Source organism: Delphinus delphis, chromosome 9 (genome assembly GCF_949987515.2).
Source record: "Delphinus delphis chromosome 9, mDelDel1.2, whole genome shotgun sequence".
In the NCBI taxonomy this organism is placed as follows: Eukaryota; Metazoa; Chordata; class Mammalia; order Artiodactyla; family Delphinidae; genus Delphinus; species Delphinus delphis.
Genome location: NC_082691.1, coordinates 42,188,493 through 42,204,889, shown reverse-complemented (window position 1 = coordinate 42,204,889; position 16,397 = coordinate 42,188,493). Strand labels below are relative to the sequence as shown.

The window sequence follows — 16,397 nt, the reverse complement described above, 5'->3', positions numbered from 1 at the left end:
TTTTATTAAGTCAAGAATAATTTTCAGTTGCCACTCTGTGGAAGACGTGTAGATTATTTATTATTCTTAAATCCATTTCTCTACTGTTTTGAAGTTGGACAAATAGAACTAAAATTTTTTATCAGTACTTTGAGAAAAGAGGTAAAGTATACTAAGTTTAAAAATGATGAACAGGGTTAGTATTTTTATTAGGCATAAAAGAGAGTAAACATGTATTTTAGAATGCTATAGAAGGCAACAGACTAAATGAGGTAGTAAAACAAGAATTCGCAACCACCAGAGGATGACACAATGACAGCAGTGTGTGACATGGGAGTGAAGGGAGGCACCAAGAGGCTGAAGGGTGTGGTAGAAAGAGGTGAGAAGGCAATGTTTGCCATTTTGCCTAGGTCCTTAGGAGAGGTCACTGATAACGCTGGTTTTAGATGTGGGACAGTGTTGTGCACTGTAGTGCTTGACCTGGTGAGTAAATGTGGAATGGATAAGTCCTTCTTTGAAACATCACTCACACTTTTGTCAAGGGGCCATGTTTTAATTGGTGTGACTTGAACATGGATAACTGAAGGAGCAGTTCTCTAACCATGGTAAATCTGAGCAGTCTCATGGGAGGAAGGAAAGAAAACAGCACAAATCAACAGACAAGCTATGAACATCAATAACAATGACCCAGGCAGTCTCAGGCTCAGTGCAGAGCAGCCAAATTTATGTACAGTGTGAAAGCATCACATGTGATTAGGCCTATTTTATTCATACACAGCCCTGCTTTGTAGATAAATCTACGGTGAATTGATCTCCATTTCTAATAGTGGAAAGAAAGCCCCTCTTCCCTAGAGTACTCACCAATTGTCTGCTAGAAAACCTATTGTAGAATTTATTGACGTTCTGTAGTGCAACAAGCATGACTCTCCTAAGATGCTCCAGGCAGCTCACCTTGATCTGCCTGGACAATGAGACAGCTAGAACAGGGAGGTCTTCCCTCTTCTGATGAGAGGGGTTGCTTCTAATCTCAGCTTCCCCCTGCATTGTTAGCTTTTTTCCTCAAAATATAGGAATGCAACTTTGCACAGGTCCCCAAAGTCACCAAACGCTGAGCAGCTGGCTTTCCCAGACACTCCTGTGAACAGCTGGCATCCAAACTCAGTAAGGCTGGTGCGCAGTTAACTTGTTAGTCAGTGTACTCTGCTCCCCACATCCCCACTGATAAAGGTGCTCTCAGACTTGCACTGTAAACAGGAGAGCAACAGGAGGAGTTCCTGTCACCCAGAATGTTCATCTACCCTGTGTTCAACTGTGTGCCCCACTCCTCATTCCCCACCTAGAGGATATTAGGAGATCTGAGAACTCAAGTCCCCTTTTTTCTGATCTTTGGTTGTAAAACTGTTACCCCAGTAAAATCCATTCCTTAACCCACACTGTGTGGCATGTTAGGTGGCACTCACAAAGAGGCCCACCTTGTGTCAAGGGTAAACTCAAGTGTGTCTAATCTCCAATATCCACTCATATAACTCTGTCCTCTCAACAAGGTTTCACAGGGTACCACCTCATTTCCCAGTGCCAGTTCTCTCATTGTTCTGAAGTGTAACTCCTATGGTTTTATGGACCTGAATTCATGTAAATAAGTATAGTATCTTGTCTCCTCATCTAACTCAAGCTTCAATTTGTTCCTCTTCATGTTTGCTATTTTCAGTGTAGAAATTGTTCCCTTTCATAAGGGAGGAGATAAAACAGAAGCAAAACTGTTTAGCTACATAATGGCATTCATTAATATTATTCCTTCTGCCCAAGAAACTCCCTCATTCTTATTTTCTTATTCTGAACATAATTGAAAACCTATTTTTCTTGTTAATTTATGGAGTATTTCAAACTGCATTTACATGATAAGATTATTACTACAGTACACTTTAAGTTAATTCATTTGTATAAACATACGTTATTCAAGTGGCTTTTTCAAAAATGTGCGCATTCAATGCCTTCCAACTAGAAGCTATTAAATTCTTAGTGGTGGGTAATAAAAAGTAAAAACTCTTCTCTTCTAATTTCCAGAATCTTACTTTAAATTAAGTGTGGCTCATAATTCAGGTGAACAAAGATGTGAGAGGTGGTGTGGGATAGCTTATGTGACTGACCCTTAGGAGACAATAATAAAAAGTTTCCCCAAACTGGAGCCAAGGAATTCAGCTTAAGAGATTAGCTGGAAAGGAAGGGAAAACACTATAGGACATTTTCTTTTTCACTTTTAAATGGTGATCACTCTCATGCTTTAATTTTCTTCCCCTCATCTCTGCACAGAAAAATAAGGGATACTAATTTGCAGAGATAAGATGATGCTTTGTTACTTTTTATGATACCCAAAATTCCAAAGACCAGAGGGCAAATATCTAATGTGTTAATTTTAAAAGAAAAAAACCTAGATATTGGAGATGATAATAAAATTATATTAAAGTAAAGAAAAAATGTGCATATTCCTTAATACCAGGAGACATAAAAGTCAGAGTGTGGAGGTTTTTATTTTCCACAACAGGGTACCTTCCTAAATTTGTGGAAGCTGAGCAACAGATCCTTGCACATCCCACACATATTCATGTGCAGTAAAAATTTATTATACACTCAAAGTATCTACTTAAGAGGAGATTTTTGGATGGTTCTATATATAACTTGAGTCACTTAACCATGAAATAGTATTTCCTTAACAGAAACTTCTTGAAAAGCATTCATGAAAGCATTAAAGAGAATTAAAGTAGCTTTTATGCTGTCCACCCATCTAAATCATCTTCCCTTCCTCTCCTTTTTATTAAGAACTTTGTTGTTGTCAAGAATTAGAATAGACCTTGGTTGCTGTAAGAAATTTTCAGAGACGTTCTTAAACTTCAAGGACCTACCCCTCATTAACTTCCCAGGAGAGTAACTGTCAGGACGGATCATTTGACATTTAGTACCTGTCTTGAGATGTTTGTGTCTTTTCTAGCCAATTATTTATAATTTTCTTGAAATCTGTGGCCACATCATATGTATTTTGGCATCGCAAACAATAGTAGTGAACCAAATATAAAAGGCACTTTGAACATATGCTTTTGAGAAAGAATCATATGCATCTCTATGCAAAGAGAGAGAAAGAGAAATACAATCAGCATAAAGATAGATTAATTTTATATCAAAACTGTAAGAAATTGAGTAAACCCAACTCTACTGTCATTTCCCCAAGGAAAAAACACAGTGAAATTGAATATTGGGGAAAACAGTACAGGCAAATTTATCTTTGAGTCTCAGTTTACAAACTGGGATAAAATTATAAGGAATGCACTGCCACCCAGTGGCGAACTTTCACTTCAGACGAAACAATAGTTAAGCTAGTCAAAAGACTCCAGACTTAGAGATCTTCGTTCAGGAAATTTTACACCTCATTAGAAAAATATGAGGAAGAGAGAAGTTAATGCTCAGGTCACGGGAATTTTTTGGACCAAATGAGAGTGAATAACTAGCCCAAATCACAAACAAACTGTGAAGAAAAAAGCAAAACCAAAAATATTTGACTTTTGTGAGATAATTAGAAACTTGAATTTTGCCTGGCTATTCAATATCAATGAATTGATGTTCCTTTTTTTACATGTCATAGTGGTGCTATGCATACGCTTTTAAAATAAAAGTGTTTTTATCTTTTAGTGGAAACATCCTAAAATAATTACTGATAAGTTGATATGATGCATCAAAATAATATGAGGAATGGAGGGAGATAAGTTGGAGGTATATTTAAAGCAATTTGAGCTATAAGTTGATCAATTTTTTAGCCGGGTGATGGTTACATGAAGATTCATTATACAATTCTGTCTACTTTGGTACATATTTGAAATTTTCTATGACAAGTTTATTTTTTTTAAATCTCACCAAGATATATATATTATCATTGAGTGTAGAATTTGATCAATAAAAATAGAAAGCTTTCTCCATAAATTATTTTGCAGAAATCAGTAGGTTAAGCCATAAGTTAGGAAGACGAACTTGTAATCTTCATTTGCCTTATAAAGTGAACATTAAGGAAATTAACTCAAACCTTCTTCAACCCAAGGTAATAAAAGAGTTGAAACTGCTTTTCAAATTGTGTTTATATTAAATGTCAACTCACGTTGACTTACAAAAGAGATTACTAAACAAATATGAAAAGTAAATTGTCAAGACATTTAGGAAAACTGCACTGGAGTGGAATTATTTTCTCTCTTTTTTCCTCTTGACATTTACTGAGTATTGAGTTTTGTAGTATGTTGATTTTCTAACCTTTCAAAAAAGAGCTCGGGAGTTATTGCTTTGTTACTAGGTTTTAGGCAACATTAGAGGTCCTGCTTTCACTCTTTTTTCCTACTCTGACTTCACTCCTTTAGAAAATTAATTCTGTTTCTTAGCAACCCGGGTGGGTAACACTTAAATATACTTCAAGTTCTTTTGTAAAGCAAAGGCTAAATGTTTCCCTTATAAACTGTTTGCTTAGTCTTATTTGGCTTTGCAGAAAAGATCTGCTGAGACATACTGCCGTAAACATTTTTATTAAAACTCTCAGTTTTAAATGGTGAGTGAAGTTACTGATTTTCTAATGAATGCTTCTGATTTTTGTGTTTATTTGGAATTATTCCAGTTTATCAATTTGTCTAAGTCTTTGGAATCTGTGTGTTTTATGTTAAGATATATGAGATGAATTCATTTAAGAGAGAAACATTCTCTTTATATATAATATTATAAATAGGAGATCATGAAATATGTTAAGAAGGAGAAAGCGCAGCTGGAAGAAAGTGTTGAGTTTCTTTATAAACCTACAAACGTGCATGAATTCATGATCTAAGGAGTTCACTGTGATCTTAATAGCAGAATATTTTACAATGCTCTTTTCTTATGTTGGCATCATTTAGGTATCAGGTATATATCTATATCAATCTATCTCTCTGTCTGTCTATCTCCCCAAATACTTAAGTTTACAAAATTAAACTCAGATACGTAAGCAAATTTAGAAAAAAATATAATTAGATATTTGAGCTTTTAGATACAGTTTCAAAAAAGGAGCATCTGTAATTTCCAGAATTTGGCAACCAATTGCTTGCCAAATGGTTCAAACCGTTGAACCATTTAAAGTTTGCATTTTTGTAAGGTAGAAAAATCGTTGAATAAAAGGAATTTCACATGGCTCAACCTAAAATATGCAGAGCCCTACATAGTGTTTGTAAAGATAGAAATCTTTGTTTCAATTTTATATTCTAATTTGGGGGCAGATGTTGTAAACAACTAACTTTAATACAAGGTACAAGCCAAAATGTAGCTTCAAGTTCCATTGCTGTATTCAGAAGGAAGTATGAATCTTGATAGATCTGGCAATGCTTTTATTGGAGGTGGTATTTAAACTGATCCTTGAGACCAGTGTAATTTCATAGATGGAGAATAACTGTGCTTACTGAATGCAGACTAAGCCATTCTTTTATTTCCAGTGAGACATCTTGGCCAAAATATAGCTTTTGTAATATCAACATTTACCACTAAATCTTTGACTGAATGAGAATATTGCTAGTTTACTTTTTCTGACTTTCTCAGCTACACATCTTATGACTTTGTATTTCTCTGTGCCTTAGCTTTTTCCATGTAAAGTGAGGATTATAATGTGATATTGCCATCACAGGCTTCAATCTTTCAACTAGATCTCCAGTTGATTTCTTTCTGCTGGGGTGTCTTGGGACTACAATGACATATGCTAATGCATGATTCATATATTATACTATAGAAGCTTAATTTTACACACATATTATTCAAGGAATAATATGTAACAATAAATTCATAATATAAGGACAAAATAAAGAATCATGCAAAATTAAAGATAATTTCTCACTAGTTTAAATATCGCATAGTAGCAATTTTTGGTAGTCAGGAAGACCCAGGCATATACAGAGAGAGACAGATGGGAGCTTTAGTGGCAACAAGGTGACAGATGAGCGTGTTCATTCCCAGCTACCTAGTCAAAAAGAGGGCCAGACGAGCACTGCATTCTGCAATCACAGCTTCTTAGTCTGATGGCTGTCTAGCTCTCTAACTGCCATGATACTTGTTTTTTATATCAATTAGACTTCTGAGGTCTTGATCTATTCTTATTCTTCCAGTTTATAACCCTCCTCGTCAGTTTCTTCATAGCTGTATGTCCTGGTGGGACACTTCATTGTCTCACCAACACCATCAGTCTTCATGTCTTTTCATGGCAGGAGATTACAAAACCCTGACCATGAATCAGTCTACTCGTGTGCTTTCTTTGCTCATGTAACCAGATTTCAGAGCCGTGCAGGAGACAGGTATATTTACAATTTTAGTCAAGGCTGAGCCTTCAGTGCTTCTCAGAAGTTTAAAAATATATTTCTACAGAAATGTGAAGGGTCATAAATGAGGCAAGAGGGTTATAAAATAAGGCATATACTGGGAGCAAATTAACAACTGACTGTCAAGGGCTTGATTTTCATCAGCTCCAGGTCAGTACGTAGGTCAGGGCTGATGTCACATTAGCCAGGTTCAGAAGAGTCCAACATGAAAAATAGAACATGCAGATTTATTAGTTTATGAGAAAAATAAACCAAACTAACTCATATTTTTTTTCTAGCTCATTGTCTTCCAGTAGACTACTGTACATTGCAAAGCCAAATGATCATCTGAGGGTGATTTGGTGAAAGTTAGATGAGAGTAAGAATTAATTAATGGTTTATATGTTAAATGGCCCAGGTTATGAAAAGTCATGCATCAGTCTTCAAGTTTAGATAGATATGATAATGAAAATAAAAATATCAAATATGGGCCAGCATGCTCTCCCCTCTGGATGAATCTTGGAAGGGTACAGCCAACCTTCAAACTCTCACCCTTTCTTTTTAAAAATCTTTTATTTATAAACCCTTTTAATTTCTATGCAGACATTCCTATTGTTTACTGTATAATGTAGAAACATGAAATTAACATATTTTTATTATTTAATTTATATTTTTTGCATTGCTTAGGAAATAGTAATCCTATTTCCACATATTTTGTTAACTGGTGTGTTATTTTAGTGATTATTTTATAGTAACTTTGTAGAGATTGTAAGTGGCTCCCTATTCATCAACTCTCCCTTATTTTTAATGTATTAATGAGCAACAGAGGATAACATATTTTTGAACACTTGGGGAATTTCTAATCTTCTCACTCAGATATTAAGCACACTCTTTTTTTGTCTCTATTCGGCTTTTTAAAAAAGTGTATAAGAATACTTATCATGAGATCTAGCCTCCTAACAGATTTTCAAGTGCACAACACAGTGTTAATATAGGTACACCATTGTACAGCAGACCTCTAGAATTTATTCATCTTGTATAACTGAAACTTTATGCCTGTTGAATAGCAGTTCCTCATCCCTCCTCCCCCTCAGGCCCTGGCAACCACCATTCTACTCTCTGTTCCTGTGAGTTTGACTCTTTTAGATTTCCTCATATAGGTGGAATCATGCAGGAATCATGACTGGCTTTATTTCACTTAGCATAATGTCCTCCAACTTCATTCATATTGGTGCATATGGCAGAATTGCCTTCATTTTTAAGGCTGAATACTATTCCATTTTGTATATATACAACATTTTCTTTATCCATTTGTTAGCTTGCAAGCTCCTCAGGAGCTGCACAGGTGTAATCTGAAACTGGCCCCTGTACGTGGAGGGCAAGGAGAGATGGAAGACAGAGGCAGACCACTCCAGATTGGGAGGTAGGCAGGTTTAAGAAGCGAAGGAACTTACACACATGACTTGTCTTGGGCGGCTGCCAAGATGAGTAGATCTCTGTGCTCCCCACCCCCCCAATTTAAAAAGTTTATAGAGAGGACTTCACTGGATAAAGTCACATATACAGTCCAGATAGTCTCGGCACCACATTACTATTTCAAGGCTGTGTCCTTGGGCAGCTTCTAGAGGAGGAAAGGCAAGTGATGCACACATTCTAAGGACAGGGTAGCGGGTAAGGGACGTCTGATTGCCTAGGTCCAGCTCACAGGTCAACTGGTGGTCACTTCCTCACGATGACCTCCTCCAACACCATTCATCCAGCAATAAATATTTAGATTGCTTCTGTATCTTAACTGTTGTGAATAATGCTGCAATTAACATGAGAGTGCAGATATCTCTTTGAGATTCTGATTTCAATTTTTTGGACAAATACCCAGAAGTGTGATTATTGGATCATATGGCAGTTCTATTTTTAAACTTTTGAGGAGCCACCACACTGTCTTCCTTACTGGCTGCATCATTTTACATTGTCACCAATAGTGTACAAGTGTTCCAGTTTTTCTACATCCTCACCAACACTTAATGTCTTTAATTTTTTTGATTATAGCTATTCTGACAGGTGTGAGATGATGTCTCATTGTGGTTTTGATTTGCATTTTCGTGATGGTTAGTGATGTTGAGCATCTTTCCATACACCTGTTGGCCATTTGTATATCTTCCTTGGAGAAATGTCTATTGAAGTCTTTAGCTCATTTTTCAGTCAAGTTATTTGTTTTTGTTGCTATTGAGTTGAAGGAGTTCTTAAATATTTTGGATATTAACCCCTTATCAGATAAACAGTTTGCAAATATTTTCTTCCATTCCATAGGTTGCCTTTTCACTCTGTTGATTGCTTCTTTTGCTGTGCAGAAGCTTTCATGTTCCCTTTGACTATTTTTTGCAAAATTTAAGTGGACTCAATTAGATAACACCTATAGTCTTGTTCTTTCTATTTCCCAGGAAAAAAGTTTGTCTTTTATGTTTACTGAAATTTATCCAACATGATTTAATGATTAATTTGTTTTTTCTAATTGAGATAAAATTTATATAACATAATTTCACTACTTGCCATTTTAGAATGTACAGTTTAGTGGTTTTTAGTATATTCACAATGTTGTGAAACTATCATCACTATCTAATTCCAGAACATGTCTTTCAACCCCAAAAGAAATCTTGTACTTGTTAGCAGTCAATCCTAATTGCCTCTTCCCCACAACCTGTGGCAAAAAATTTTTTTTAAATTTATTTTGTCACTGAGTTTGTGAGCAGTTTGTTACATAGCATTATTGCAGCAAAAGCTGACTTAGCCACAGGCCTATACTTCCAGTTATATAGTGGACATATATTTTGTTTAAATCTACTTATTATTATGGTCTTTTTCCATAAACTGATCCTCCTCTTGTGTTTCTTATCTTGGTTAAGAAATTCTGTATTATCTTTGATTCATTAAAATTCCTTGGTGTGTCATTAAAGACCTTTGCTAATATAACCCCAATTGATTTTTCTATCTTTATATTCCACTGCCTCCTCATATACATATGCTAAGCTCCTGCCACACATGCTTCTTGCTTTTCTCTCAATGGTCCGTAGTCATTAAAAAAATATATTCATATTAGAAGTTGAAAAACAATTTATCATTTTATATTACAAAATATTTATTATTAATTTTTTCCAGTTGACATTTTCAGTGTTTCTCCAAAGTAGTTTCTCTTTATACACAACTTTGAATTACTGCATAATAACATTTAGAATCTTGAAAAGCTTCTATTTTGATGTTATTGTCAAACAACACAAGATTCTAGCACAAGACAAGGAAATTCATCCCCACCTCAGATCCTTATTTCCTAGGAACCAGCATTGTTTTATTTCCACTTAGCCAAATATATTTTAATTGATTATTATTCCTCTTTCCATGGAGGTTTTAAATTCATTGGCATTGTCTAGTAACATACTAACACCTTCATTAAATCCTAGAAGTGTGCCAACCATATCCTTGTCACAGATCAACAAAGAGCAAATCCATGATTCTTATCCATAGATCCCAATCTTAGAAGCTACAATGCACTTATTATGGTTTAGGTGGCCATAGAAATCCTAGAAATAGCTTATGACAAATTTTACATACTTTCTGTGCCTTGGTGAAATGTTGTTTCCTTCCTTTATCCCCTGGCATATTTCTACTTATTCTTCAAGATCAGTTCAAATGATAACTTTTCTTTTGATGTCACTTCTATTTTCCTGATAGAATTAGCTGAGCACTCTCCTTGCTTCTCATAACACTATTGTAGTATCTGTCACGTTACACAGGTTTGGTTTTTGTTTTCATGCCTTTCTCCCAATAGCCTCTCAGTTACTTAAGGACATGGATTTCAAGTTAATCATTTTGAATCCCTAGTCTCTAGTGTGGTGACTACTGTGACAACGATGCTGAATAAATACTCGCAGCAGCCATGATACTTTCATCCCCTCTACACACGCTCCTTGTCATTTCTGAGCTTTTTTTCCTGCTTCATAAATCCTTTAGAGATCACCCTGGCCCAGAGAGAAAATATTCAATACACAGTTCTACAGTAGCATACTTCACCAATTTCCATATCTGTTGCAGATTCCAACATGTGAACACACCCTTGAGTCCCGGAAAGGCAGGAGAGGCAGGAATATTGTTTGCAAAGGGGCTACAGCAGGGTCCCACACAAGATCTCAACTCCAAATAGAAAAAAAATGTCCTGAAAGCACCACGATCTGAAATAAAAGTCAACATATGGGAAATAAAGCCTCCTGATTTTAGTTATAAACTGTATACATCTTTTTTTTTTTTTTTTTTTTTTGCGGTACCCGGGCCTCTCATGGTTGTGGCCTCTCCCGTTGCAGAGCACAGGCCCCAGATGCACAGGCTCAGTGGCCATGGCTCACGGGCCTAGCCGCTCCGTGGCATGTGGGATCTTCCCGGACCGGGGCATGTACCTGTGTCCCCTGCATCGGCAGGCGGACTCTCAACCACTGCGCCACCAGGGAAGCCCAACTGTATACATCTTTGAGATTTCCAGAAAAGCCATCAAGGATCATTAAGGAAGAAGAAAGGAGAAAAAAAGGTATTTTTTCCAGGAACAATGCTTCACTTTCCCAGCATAAGGAATCATCCCAACAGGGCCATGTCTCCTAAATTTATAACTACATTTCCTCATCTGGATTCACATAAAGTGAAGTTAATATTTGTGGAAAGTGGAAAATATCCAAATGGTGTATACCTCAATCCAAAACCACATAACTTTCCACAGGTACAAAAAGAACATCTGATTCTAAATAACTTAAAAGAGATAAGGGGGAAATATATTATTTTTATTCATTTCTTAATTGTAACAACTATTACATGAGCAAAAAAGGTATATGTGAATATAATGTGTATAAAGTTGCATCTTTATTTCTCATGGAACAATACAACTCAAATTCAGCAATAAATGAATGAGAAAGGAGAGGTAAGACTCTGGTTAACGTTTCTGATGGGGTTTTATCTGCCAGTTGGAATGACCAACTAGGGATGGCTTTTCTAGGGCTCAAGAAGAGTTTGGACTGAGGTGTAATTGGAGAACAGACCTCAGTTTCCAGGAGTTTACAGTCTAGTAGTAATGAAATCAAATCATGGAACAAATGGATGAGTGAATGAAAATTGACAAAGGGGGGATATTGTATTATTTAAATGAGTCTAATGATTAATAATTTAAATAATATATGAGCAAGAATTTCTAATTTAAAGTGGTGGTGGTGAATATATATTTAAGGAGATGCAAATGAAGTCAAAAAATAATTCCACTAGTATATGAATATATCCTATACTTAGGTGTATAATTTAACTTATAAATACGATTCTTGTTAGGTAAAGAGTGAAGCAATAGGAATGATAATACCAAAAAAAAATTATAGAAAAAGGAAAAAATTTATTCCACTGGGAAAACATAGGGAAGCAGTTAAAAGCATGGCCTTTGGGATCAGTGTATCCCAGTTCTCTCTCTTATTTTCTAATAATTTTGTACAAGTTATTAAGCCTCTTTCCTTATTTATACTTTAGGATAACAATACTATATGTTTTATATGGTTATTTTAAGTAATGAAGGAGACAATTATATACAAATTTCTTACAATAGAGTTTGAAATACTGAGATATTCAGTAAAAGTAAACTCTTGGGAACTATTCGGATAAAAGTTGGGAAATTCAAGATGCCTTGATCCATAACCTTCTCTACTTGTCCAGGGCATCTAAACATTTTTATATGTAGTAAATGAAATATGTTACCATTTGGAGATGAGGGGAGGTCAATTAAATATCAAATGCCATTGGTTTATTTAAATATTTCACTAGTTAAAGTTAGAATTATATGACTTGGGTAAGTAAAAGTTCAAGGAATGGGGGACTTTGGAAAAATTTTTATTGGAGTATAGTTGATTTACAATGTTGTATTAGTTTCAGGTGTACAACAAAGTGAATCAGTTATACGTATACGTATATCCACTCTTTTTTAGATTCTTTTCTCATATAGCTCATTAGAGAATATTCAGTAGAGTCCCCTATGCTACACAGTAGGTTCTTATTAGTTGTCTATTTTATATATAGTAGTGTGTATATGTCAATACCAAGCTGGGACTTTTCAGTTTATATTAGTTCATTTTAACCATGTTAAAAAAACCTTTGTTTTATAGTTTACTAAAAACAGTCAATATTTATTCTATTCCAGCCTCAGCAAATTATTTTAGCTTTGTTCAATATTTTTCCTATTGCCTGAAATAAATTCAGCTCTAGAAATAAAGCATGTAACTCTACTTGCATTTAAGATTACTTTACCAAATTCTGAATAGATTCCTTTAATTTCATCCTGTTTAAAATATCATTTCTGAATTATTCACAAAAGGATAATCGAAGTCCTCTCTCCACCATAAATTAATTGGTTATACACTGTCTTGAATCTTAGATTATTCTATCAGATGTTTATAGGCAAGTTTTAAATGCTATAACAAAATCCTCAAAATTGCATTTTACTGGTGAAATATTTAATATTTGGAAAAACCAAATTCCAAATTGAATGTTAGCAATATGAAACAATATTTATTCGTAGTAACACAATCTTTTCTTTACATATCTAGTACCAACATAATTTACCAAGTTTTGTGACAACTTAGAAAAGGAACCAAAAGGATTAAAGTTTAAGTCACAACACTTAAGTACAGGTAAGTTATTATAATAAGGTTATGAATATGGCCAAAAAATAAATTTTCTGCATTATATCTTGATAGTAATACATAAAAAGGCAAATAATTTAAAAAGTATTTTTTTACTTATCACCTTTAATGATACAGTAAATTTTTTAAATGCCCAGTTAATTAATGGCAACAATCCATATGCTTTCTTATCCACAACTTTTAATATATTACTAAAGATTGAGTTTGTAACTCAGTGTGTTCTGTGTAGAGAACCAATGAGTTAATATATACATTTCAGAAGCAAGTTGCATAGCTTTGAATCTTGGCTTCATTGCCCTAAATTACCTAAACTGTCTATATCTTGGTTTCCTCATCTGTAAATGGGAATGATAATAGTTGAATCTTCATCATAGAATTACTGTGACCATTAAATCTGTTATACATATGTAAAGCACTTAGTTAATGTATGTAAAGCATGTGTCGTCTAACACATGGTAAATATACATACCATTATTATTATTATGGTGCCATTTGTATAGTGTTTATGCAGACTTAATTTGTATAATGCAGCATTTTTTATTTGGATAGGGGTGAATAATACATACTGTGTTTACATATTATAATTGCATATCAATTATAAACAAAACAATAAGGTGTTAACAGTGGCTGATTTTGGATAGTGGGATAATGGTTGAATTTTGTTTTCTTCTTTTCAAAATGAGTAGCAAATAATTTTATAATTGGAAAATTAAGATAATGTATTTGCAAACAATGTATACATTTTGGCATGGATTAAATTTAAAAAGTCTTCTCTAGGTGTGTAATTAAATTGGTACACCTCAAGTTTCCTGATATATGAGTCACTATGGAGAAAATACCAAGAATATTTTGTAGACCAATAAGACCAAGCCTTTGATGTTAAGAAATGTCTAAGTCAAATATAAGATAGAATACAAAATATGCCATTCCAGTCAAAAAGCACTAATGTGAAAAAGTTTTAAAAAGAGGTTTCCAAGGAAATAAACTAAGGTAGGATTTGAATTGAAGCTGGAAGAAGGACAAAATTAATTCCAGCAGAAAGGGTAGAAAGGATAAGCAAATTTTTATTTAGATTCGCATTTATAGATTGCCCAGCAATTTACTACACCTGGGTCCTTATCTCCAAGAATGAGACCATATTCTGAGAGACATCATGAACAAAGACTAATGTAATTGCTAAGTTTCTCATTTGTCTTCCTGTCTCTAGTAAGTGGATGCCCTTTGCTGAAGGAAGGTCAGCAGAACACTACAGAAAGATTTATCACCTACAAGCCTCATGAATGCACCTGGGATTCAATGCTAATTTTACCAAAAGCCCTGTGGCCTATTAAATCTGTGTCACACGCGGTGAGTTTGCCTCTTTCTCTATGGCTGTTGTGGTTTGTCTCCTGCACTGTCGTTAATGATTGCTTTAATGAAGGAGTTTTTCATTTATTGGAGTGAAAGATACTTCTATCTTTAAAAGTAAAGCATGCAGATTTCTGATTTTTCTTAAAATGCAAATAGCGGATTATCTAGAATTTTGGATTTTTTTTTATTATTACAAAGATAGTTGGCATGGTGCATTGAGGGCTGAAGATTGTGAGGAATCTTACCCAGGTTTACTCCCACTTTATTTGGAGCAGCCCATTTTGAGTGAATTGCACTCAAGTAAGAAGGACTGACAAGAAGACTCTGTCATACACTCAGAAAAAGTTGCTGAAACACATACTTCATGGCTCAAATTCTCCCCTGGACAAATAAGGCTGCTTTGAACAGCCCTGTATGTCCAAGCAGAACAAGATGTGCATTTGGCATGCAAAGCAAACTTTTAAAGCAAAGATTATTAAATAGTGATTTTAAAAAGATAAACGAAAATTAAAGTTGATACATGTTTGCTTTTGCTAACTTCCTTTGTACCATCTTCCTTAAGAGACACAGAAGGTGGTCAGATGCATACAGTGCATTTATGGATCGTTGTGGAAGAAAAGTTTACTAAGACATGCAAGAACAGTGAGCAAAAATTTTAAGATTTGTTGTTGAATACTTAGATTAACTCTTGAGAATTACTACTCAAATGACTATTTTTACTACTGTGTACTTTATCCTATGGGAGCTCTACTATCCTAGGAATTATGAATGAAGTATTTGCGTGGTGCTTAAACCATTTTAAGTGGAGTCTGAAAGAATCCAGTCCCTTGATCAGATAATTATTATTTTTCTTAGATTTCAGCTGAATTCTGGAAAACTACCAGTGACCATGTCACCATTCCACATTCTTTTGCCTCCTTTCAAGACAACAGGAAACATTCTATTTCCACACACAAGTGTTAACAACACTTGTGTTCCTTGCCTCAGTAACGCTATGTCCTGTCATCTGAGAAGCCTGGGCATACCAACTCACTAACTCCTCACATGCCTTTGACCATTTCCTGGGAGTCATCCTCCCAACAGCCTTCTTCTGGCCTTCCCGACTCACCCATCTTGTTTGAATACCCTTGTCCATCCAGGCACGAACACCACCCAGAGCATACCTATAGCATAGCTTTTTTTTTTCTTTTTTCTAAATTAAGTTATAGTTGATGTACACTATTATATGTTTTGGGTGTACAACATAGTGACACAATTTTTAAAGGTTATAGTTCATTTATAGTTATTATAAAGTAGTGGCTATATTCCCTGTGTTGTACAATATAACCTTGTACAATAGCTTATTTCTTTTGTACATAGTAGTTTGTACCTCTTAATCGCCTACTCCTATGATGTCCCTCCCCCATCCCTCACCCACTGGTAACCACTAGTTGGTTCTCTTTATCTGTGAGTCTGTTTCTTTTTTGTTATATTCACTAGTTTGTTTTATTTTTTAGATTCCACATATAAGTCATATCATACAGTAATTGTCTTCCTCTGACATATTTCTTTTTTTTTTTAATTTATTTACTTTTGGCTGCATTGGGTCTTCATTGCTGCGCGCAGGCTTTCTCTAGTCGTGGTAAGTGCAGGCTACTCTTCGTTGTGGTACGTGGGCTTCTCATTGCGGTGGCTTCTATGTTGCGGAGCACAGGCTCTAGGTGCGCAGGCTTCAGTAGTTGTCAGTCGTGGGCTCTAGAGCGCAGGCTCAGTAGTTGTGGCGCAAAGGCTTAGTTGCCCTGCAGGATGTGGGATCTTTGTTCCCTGACCAGGGATGGAACCCATGGCCCCTGCACTGGCAGGCGATTCTTAACCACTGTGCCACCAAGGAAGCCCCTATCTGACATATTTCACTTAGCATAATATCCACCAAGACCATCCATGTTGTTGTAAATGGGAAATTTTTCTTCTTTTTTATGGCTGAGTAGTATTTCATTACATTCACCATTCAGTATATTCATATTTACCATTGCACTGGGGC

The 16,397-nt window shown here is 35.2% G+C and overlaps 1 protein-coding gene across 1 annotated transcript; it reads left to right on the top strand.

Annotated features, from left to right (window-relative positions):
* Positions 1 to 291: 291 nt before the first annotated feature.
* Positions 292 to 15,036, top strand: C9H7orf78 (chromosome 9 C7orf78 homolog). Its single transcript, XM_060019776.1, is given in 10 exon segments — positions 292 to 462; positions 10,401 to 10,460; positions 10,462 to 10,598; positions 10,826 to 10,880; positions 10,882 to 11,073; positions 12,932 to 12,962; positions 12,965 to 13,015; positions 14,235 to 14,374; positions 14,940 to 14,984; positions 14,986 to 15,036. Coding segments are annotated over 10 exon segments (933 nt in total).
* The last annotated feature ends 1,361 nt before the right edge of the window (positions 15,037 to 16,397 follow it).